The 8,803-nt window shown below is 28.6% G+C and overlaps 1 protein-coding gene across 2 annotated transcripts in view; it reads right to left on the bottom strand.

Annotated features, from left to right (window-relative positions):
• Positions 1-572: 572 nt before the first annotated feature.
• The window catches only part of LOC145837209 (WD repeat-containing protein 1-like), a 35,300-nt gene continuing 27,069 nt past the window's right edge, over positions 573-8,803 (bottom strand). For both annotated transcript variants that reach the window (XM_082944984.1, XM_082944983.1), the window contains 2 exons: positions 955-1,099; positions 573-766 (listed from right to left, as the gene is read on the bottom strand). In XM_082944984.1, the coding sequence (XP_082801110.1) occupies positions 642-766; positions 955-1,099 (270 nt within the window). In that variant the 3' untranslated portion in view covers positions 573-641. The remainder of the gene's footprint in view (positions 767-954; positions 1,100-8,803) is intronic.

Raw genomic sequence — 8,803 nt, 5'->3', positions numbered from 1 at the left:
TTTTGTTTCATTCAGAATTTAAAGCGTTATGTAAAATTAGTATTAAATTATTTTTAGTCATACTAAGACATTAATTAAAAAAAATTTAACTTAATTTCTCAGGATAATAAAAAAGATTAAAGTATTACAATTATGTTTAATCAAAAAAACTTTTGATGCAGTAATAAAACCTAGTGTTCTACCAGATCCTAATTATTTTACAAATAATTAGTTATGCATATTTAAATATCTCAAAAAACAATGTACTAAATCTAAGTGATTTACAATTTAAAATATTTTTAACAAAAACTTGTAGCTCTATGTAAGTTTAAAAAATATAAAGTCATAATATATTTATGCTCTCAGTTCTACACCTGGAAAAGAATTCAGTGAATCACTAATGAAAACATGCATTTTTTTCTTATAAACATATACTTGAAAATAAGCAATAAAAAAAGAGAAGTTAATGAAGATATAATTTTAATCTTATATTTAAAAAAGGAACGCGTAAAGTTTGTATTTTTTAAATGATTTTTTTTATTTAAAAGAGAATAGAGTCCTAAAAATTTAATCCTTTTTAACTTTTTTACTAATAAAATCTCTTCCATTTATTTGTATAACAGCATGTAAAAAAAGTGAACACTGAAGTACTAAGAAAACTTTTAGTATTCCACTTTCCATTGGTTTACACAGCAATCCGATCCAACAGATACAATAATGTCCTGAATATCTGAGTTTTCAGAGCTCATCCATGACAATGCGGATACATTTGCTTTTGTGTGAGCGGCTGGTAAAAAAAAAGTATAATTTTTGCTATATAAACTGATTTAAGAAATTAAACCCAAGTAATTTAGAACTCTTTGAAAATCACTAATATATATACCAAAATTAACTACTTTTATGATAACTTTTAAGCCTAGATAAAAGTACTATTAAGAACTAGCTTATCTTAAGTACAAGTTTACATAAACTTACACGAAACTTTCGCCTTATGTTTACCCTCTATTGCATCCCAAACGAAAATAGAACAGTCAATTGTATATGAAGCTAAGTGCCTGTTGTCGCTAGACCATTTAATGCCAGTTATACGTGTTGAACTTCCCTGTATACGCTGGACTTGCTGTTAAATTTTTGTTAAAATTAAATAAAACACCTAAAAGATGCTTATAATTATAGGAAAGATAGTAATCATATAAACTAATTTTCAAGAACTTTTTTTTTAAATGAGTTTGGAATATTGAATAAATATTGAAAACAATTAGACTAAACTACATGAGTATTAACAATCATTTTGCAATCAAGAATAAGTTCACACTTTATTTAGGATTAATATTAAGCAAGAAAGGAATAAATAATAAGAAGTTAACGGAGAAAGTCTTTAAAGAAATCACAATCCAAAGTATTTGTTACTACAGTCAAAAATTAAAGTAGTCCCATTTAGCTTTTGTCATTACCATCTGACAAGTTTAAAGTAAGAACGTAACTTGTTACCCGTAGGAGGTCTTGTAGTAGAGACTAGTACTTCTAATATGAGAAAAATATGATTTAAGTTTAGTTGTGAAAGCTAGCACTGCGCTATACTGGCTTGGGGTATTAATTAGGTTAGAAAATATGACCTACAATTTGTCTTTCTTTCCAACCCCCAGTACAAAGCAATTTAGCTGCTACTGTACTCGATATAAATTTTGTTCATTTTGAATCCAGTAGACTTTAATTATGTATCAGAAGGTTGTGCCGAACCAATTATTTGCTAGCTTATGACTTGTTAACAAACTGAGATTAAAACTTTACCTTTAACTTTGTTTTTATAAAAACTACAAATCTAGCTTATAACCTATAAACAACTCATATTACAAGTAAACTATTAACTGAAATAATTTCATAATCTGTTACTATTCAACTTATCTCTTATAAACAACCTTAGATTACACATTAACTATCAACAGCAATAACGTTATAATCTTTTCAATTCTACTTATAAACTAACTTAAATTACTAATATACTTGTAACTTTAAAACTTTTAGTAATTAAAATTTTTTTAACAGGGTTAGATAACCAATAACCTTTAAACTTTACTAGCTTTTTAATTTTCATTTATTTATTACAATAAAGCAGGGTTCGTACGCGAAATTTTTTTCATTTAGCCTGACTGGGACCAATTTAGCCTGACATTTTTTCAAAGTAAGGAAAATCCCCTAAAGAAGTCATTTTAGATATTGGGGGGGTCTTGATTAGTACTATTGTAGTCTCCGACGTCAACTAGCTTTCTCTCAAAAGTGTTTAGAACTTTAAAAATCTGCAAAAAACAACTCATAGCTTAGTTACAATTCAATAAAATAAGACTAAATTTTGAAAAAAGTGATTGACTCCCCCCTCAACATAGCAAATTCAGTGATAAGTTTTAAATTAACTGTTATATCGAATCTATTATTAGTATAAAAAATTTAATATATATTACTAAACACAATTGATCAATTTAATTAAACACAAAGTAAAAACATTATAACCAGAAAATTTATAATAAAATGACGTGCACTGTCATGTTTTACTAAAGCTTAAAATGAAACGCTTAAACGAGTATTATAATTCAAACAAACAGTTAAGTTGTTGAACAAAACTGTAATGTTTAAACTGTATTTTTTTATGAATTTTCATAATTATGACGTACTACTATAAACAAAATAATGAAGACTCTTAAATATTTATTAAAGATTCAACAAAAGGTTTTAAGCATTTATTTTTACAAATACTGACTGATTTTGTCTTTAATAACTAAATCATTATTTAGAAATAAATTCACATCTCAATTTAATCCTAAAAAGACTACTAAGTTTTTTTAATCAAAAAATTTGTAGCATTTGAACTGAGAAAAACTGAGATTCTCAAATTTTTAAATAAAAAACTGGTTTAGCCTGACGTTTTTCAACTTTTTTCAAAAAAAACTGATTTAGCCTGACGCGCACGAACCCTGTTAAAGGCTGCTTGTTCAGTTATTAAAGTTAGTATTAATTGGCACAAATAAAATAAAACGAGAAAGAGTAAAAATAATAAAATGAAGTACTTACAACAATACAAATAATCCACTTTCCAGAGAAGTTACATTCACAACCACCTGCACCAAACACTACCTCAATACTAATTTTATTTTTTTAACTCTTTTAATAATAAAATGCAGAGCAGAAGCCTGAACTTTCGTACTCAAGTTTAACAAGAGGGTTGATCATACCAGTTCGATCATCAGACCAAAAGCTTCGGTAGAGTGAGACCGGTTCGTCTTTATTAGGAATTATCTGTCAGTTACAACCGAAAAGCTTTCAATCTTCAATCTAAGAACGGTTTATGATGCTTTCACATGAAGCAACCGTTTGCTGGCATTGCTCAGTGACGTCAGTATTGTCTTTTGCCGTGCAACATTTAATACATTGTCCACTAGGCAAGATATCTGGTACGCTCGTATTTAATATAATCAACAAAAACATGGGCGAAAGTCTGCAGAGCAGAAGCCTGGACTTTCGTATACCGTGAGAAAAGCTCAAGTTTAACAAAAAAGTTGATAATACCGAACCGATTATCAGACCACAAGCTTCGGTAGACTCAGACCTTTAAATAATGACGTAACAATCGAATTTTAAAATGAGCAAAAAATACATCACTCTTTTACACTGACAGTGTTCAACGTTACAGTTGATTAACCACCAAAAGTTATAACAAGTGATCAGGAACAGGAACCGGCCGGATCCTAGCTAAAATTTGGCCGGGTCCAGATCCAGTCAGTTTGGAAACACTTTGTTTTCCGCGATCAGCTTCTTTCAGTTTTACTTAGATTATTGTGGTTTGAATAATATATATATATAAAGTTAGTCAAGCGAAACAGACTATTTTAACTTTAGATCAGGGTTTCCCAAACGGCCCCCTTAAAAGAAATTAAGAAAGCCATGGTCCACTTCAACAAGATTACTCATTAACTACCACAAAAAACACCCAAAACCTTTTTCTTTTTTTTTACTCTTCATCTGCAACTCAATAATATCTAGTGTAAGTTTCAAATTATGACCTCATGGCCCCGTGAGTATCTGTCATAGCCCACTTTACCTGCTTTAGATAATCAATCATTTGTTGTAAAAATGCAGGTAAATACAGTAGTTTATCAAAAAGTTAATAAGTTCTCATCTTAATTATGACCACTATTCAATATACTTTTGATGCAAATTAAAAAAATTTTGGAGTAGAAAATATTTTTTTAGTTCCATTATAAAAATTTATGGAGATATGATTTGGTTCTTCTTTTAAATAAGTAATTAGAAACAGGGTTTACACACGGTCAGGAATCAAAATAGTTTTGTAAATTTAAGAACTTTTAAAATTTCAGAAAATATATATTCTAATTTTTAGTATAAGTAAGATTTAATTCAATTTTTTGTAACCATATTTCTTGATAAAAGCTTGAATTTTAATAATTTATAAAGTTAGAAAAACATTCTAATGATAAAACTTAAGATGACTCAGTACAGTTTCATTGTCAAAAAGAGTGGCAACCCTGTAGAAATATAAAACTAATCATATCATCTTTAATACATTCAATTTCTAACAGTTACATAGTTTATTTTTCCTTAATTAACGTCAATTGCATGGAAGTTTTTCAACGTAAGTGAGTAAAACCCTTGTTATGCAATTTGCAGTCTTTGCAATTAACTCATTAAAAGAGGTAATACTAATTCGTACAGCACTTCTTCTTTACTATAGCATTTGAGTTCAAAACAACAAAGAGAAATTTCAGAGGCTTAAAAATCATCATCATCCAATAAACCTACTATTTTCAATTACTAGCGATCAAGGTTACATAAACTTACAAGACAGCATATTTTTCCTTGACAGTGCATTGGTTAAATTAAAGCTTGAGTACAAACACCGAACTTTGCACTGTAAGGAAATAGAAGGTTCTCACACCGGTCTTAACATTTGTGAAAACATAAAGGAGATGCTTGAAAATTAGGATATTAATATGAATTGCATTTACGTTTTTCTGCGCGACAACGCATTTAACATTAAGGCTGGTATCTTGATGTTAGAACCCTCTTCAGCACCCTGTTTCATTCACACGCTTCAACTGATAATTAAAGATACACTGTATTCAGAAAGTAACTTAAATGCGTTAATAGCCAAGGCCCGTCAAACTATTGGCCACTTTTACCATTCTTCTACAGCGTGCGAAAAACTAAAAAAATCCCGGTCACTTTAGAATCATCAGTGTCAATGCAAAAAGCCTTGTTACTTGTGCAACATGTTGAAACAAAGTGGAATTCAACCTACCTAATACTGATAAGATTAAAAATATTAAAAACTAAGTGGCTAACAAAAAATTTAAACCCGAAAATATTCTTACAGCTGATGAGTGGAAAATTGTTAGCCTCTTTAATAAACTACTCGAATCTTTTTACATAATAACGCAGAAGTGTAGTAAAAACAATAGTTTAATCTCGCATGCAGCAGTACTGAAAAAGTTTTAAAAAAATAAAGTCAATAGTCCACCAGGTCTTGATCAATTTAGTTCTACAAATGTGACAGAAAATATAGAAATGGCTAACAAGTGCCGTGAGACAAGCTCAAGTTTACAAGGTTTGATCATACCATTTCAATCATCAAACCACAACAGGGTTGCAACAGATCAAGCTGAGAAAAATTTCCTGACTTTTTACTAAAATTTTCCTGAATTTTCTAAATCAAACTCTTAATCTAAACTTATTCTAAAATACATAATTTAACACTTGAAACTATATAAAGCTTTCAATTTAATTTTAATACAGGTTTAAACAACAGTTTTTTAGCTAAATACAATCATCAAATTTCCATTGTATCACTTGAACCATCTGTGTATGATTGATGTATTTGCAATAAACAGCTCTATCAGCAAATACTTGTATTCTTACTTTATAAACACAGCTTGTCTGAAAAAAGACACAATTTTTTAGCATTTCCTAACATAAATGTATCTAAATAAACGAAACGACATACAAGGAACTTTAACAATTAAAACCTTTAATTAATAACAAACTTTCACAACTAAAACTTTAAAACAATAAAGAACTTAATCAAAAACTGTTTTTTTTAATATATGTACTTGAATTTATTTTCTCCGTCTCCTTATTAGCACTTCAACTTCTTCATCTAATAAAGATATGGTTTACTTAATCTGGTCTGCATCCCGCTTTATTTTCTTGGCAGTTAAAACTATTTGCCTCATTTTATTTAAGTCGTTCTCATCTGCTGCCCCTACACTTGTCAAAGAGAATCTTTTCTCTAAGTCTAGCCAAAACTTTTGGGCTTCTTTTCTGTTGAGGGTTGCCACTCGTTTTTTCAACTTTTTTTTTTCAGGTTTTCTTAATTTCTTCCAGGTTTTTAATAGTACATACTTTTGGGTCTATTTTTAGTATAAAATTAAGTTTAAGGTAAGAAACTGTGTTAAATCGTACAAAAACATTGAAAAGATACTGTAAAGCTACTTTAAGTATGTTAAAAAAAATTCTTTTTAATGATGACAAAACTGTTATATTTATATGAAAGATTTTTCGAGTAAAATCGAAATTTTACTACTGAACATGTGAAAATTGTCAAATTCCAAGTTTTCCAGGTAAAGTGGCAACCCTGTTTATTGGATGAAGGCATTAGAAACTAAATAATTTTGTAAATTTCTAGGAAAATTTTACAATTTTAGTCTGACTATAAAGGATTCTTAATTAATTTTTTACTATTTGAAGGCTTTGGAAAATAAGGAATTTTGTTAATTTAAAATGACAAAATCTGATTTTTTTTTAATTTTGTCAAATTTCCTGACTTTTTTTCAGAAACCCCCATTTTTTCCTGATATTTGATATTTTTTTAGTTTTTTCAGTGTTTTTCTGACCTTGTGGCAACCCTGCCACAAGCTTTCGGTAGACTGAGACCGGTTTCGTCATGATTAAGACTCATTAGTCTGTCACAACCGAAAGACAATGCTGACGTCACTGATCAATGCCAGCAAATGATGTTTAATGCTTGCATGTATAAACCGTTTGTAGATTGAAGACTGCAAGTTTTTCGGTTGTGACTGACTGATGAGTCCTAATCAGGACAAAACTGGTCTCAGTCTACCGAAAGCTTGTGGTCTGATGATCAAATTGGCATGATCAAAACTTGTAAACTGTTAAAGAAGCTGAAGTCTTACTTTGGTGGAACTCTAACAAGAAAAAATACGCACATCTTGCCAGGTTTGGAAGAAGGTATCTTTCAGCAACCACAAATCACAACTTGAAAAACAATAATATTTTAAGTAAAAGTCTAATATAATGCCTATCATAAAAAAAGTTCATAATTTTTAAAGCATTGTAACATTTAATTTGTTTTATCTCATACAAGTACAAAGATAAAACTAGTCGTTTAAGTAGCTTGAAATTTAAATAACAAACTGAGATTTCGTATAGGTGGATTTTATGATTTTTTACAACGTTCTTTTTCCTAGTGTTTAAATAAAACATTTCCACATTACAGGGTTCGTGCGCAAATTTTTTTTTATTTAGCCTGACTGAGACGAATTTAGCCTGACATTTTTCAAAGTAAGGAAAATCCTCTTTAGAAGTCTATTTAGGTATTGGGGGGTCTTAATTAGTACTATTATAGCTACTGACTTCAACCAGCTTTAACTCAAAAATATTTTGAGCTATAATAATCTGCAAAAATCAACTCATAGCTTACTTACAACCCAATAAAATAAGAATAAATTGTGAAAAAGGTGATTTACCCCCTTATGCCCTTATCATAACAAATTCAGTGATAAGTTTTAAAATAATTGTTATATGTAATATATTACTAGTGTAAAAATTTAATATTACTAAACGCAATTGTTCAATTTAATTAAGCACTAAGTAAACACACTATAACTAGAAGCTTTATAATAAAACGACGTGCATTGTCGTGTTTTATTTAAAATGAAACGCTTACATTAGTATTAAAATAAGTAAAAAAATTTTATTAAAGTACTTTGACTGATACTTAAAATTGATACATAATTATGAATCCTAAACTATAGATAAATACAGTGATTGTTGATGTCATATCAGATTTAAAAAGCTTAAACTTAAATAAAAATAACCTTTAATATTTTGTTCTTGTAAATAAAAATGAGTTGTACCTAAAATTTGTACTCCCACAAAACTTAGTACTTATATCTTAAAACTAAGTTTTAGTGCTGTGAATATCTCTAATAACTTTAAACAAACAGTAAAATATATGAATCAACTACTAAGAGATTTAATCTAAAAACTATTTAGTATAAAGCCTTTAAACTAGAAATTAAAACAGTTCAACCAACTAAGCTCTGAGAAATATAGCTGATGTAAACAAATTCAAACAAAATGCTTAGTATTTGAACTAAACTGTAATGTTTAAACTGTATTTTTTTAATGAATTTTCATAATTATGACGTATATAATCTACTCAAAACAAAATAATGAAGATTCTTAATATTTTTAGAGATTCTACAAAAGGTTTTAAGCATTTATTTTTACAAAAATTGACTGATTTGTCTTTACTCACTAAATATTTTTTTAGAAATAAATTCACATCTCAACTTGATCTTAAAAAGATTTTTCAATTTTTTCTATCAAAAATTTTCAAGCATTTGAACTGAGAAAAACTGAGATTCTTAAATTATCAAATAAAAAACTGATTTAGCCTGACGTTTTTCAACTTTTTTCAAAAAAACTGATTTAGCCTGACGCGCACGAACCCTGACATTAACATTTAGACATTAACAAATTATTTGTATTGAACAATTTTTACTAATTAATG

Source organism: Thalia democratica, chromosome 5 (genome assembly GCF_965202585.1).
Source record: "Thalia democratica chromosome 5, ktThaDemo2.hap1.1, whole genome shotgun sequence".
In the NCBI taxonomy this organism is placed as follows: domain Eukaryota; kingdom Metazoa; phylum Chordata; class Thaliacea; order Salpida; family Salpidae; genus Thalia; species Thalia democratica.
Note: the sequence above shows the minus strand (reverse complement) of the source record. Positions and strands in the feature narration are given on the sequence as shown.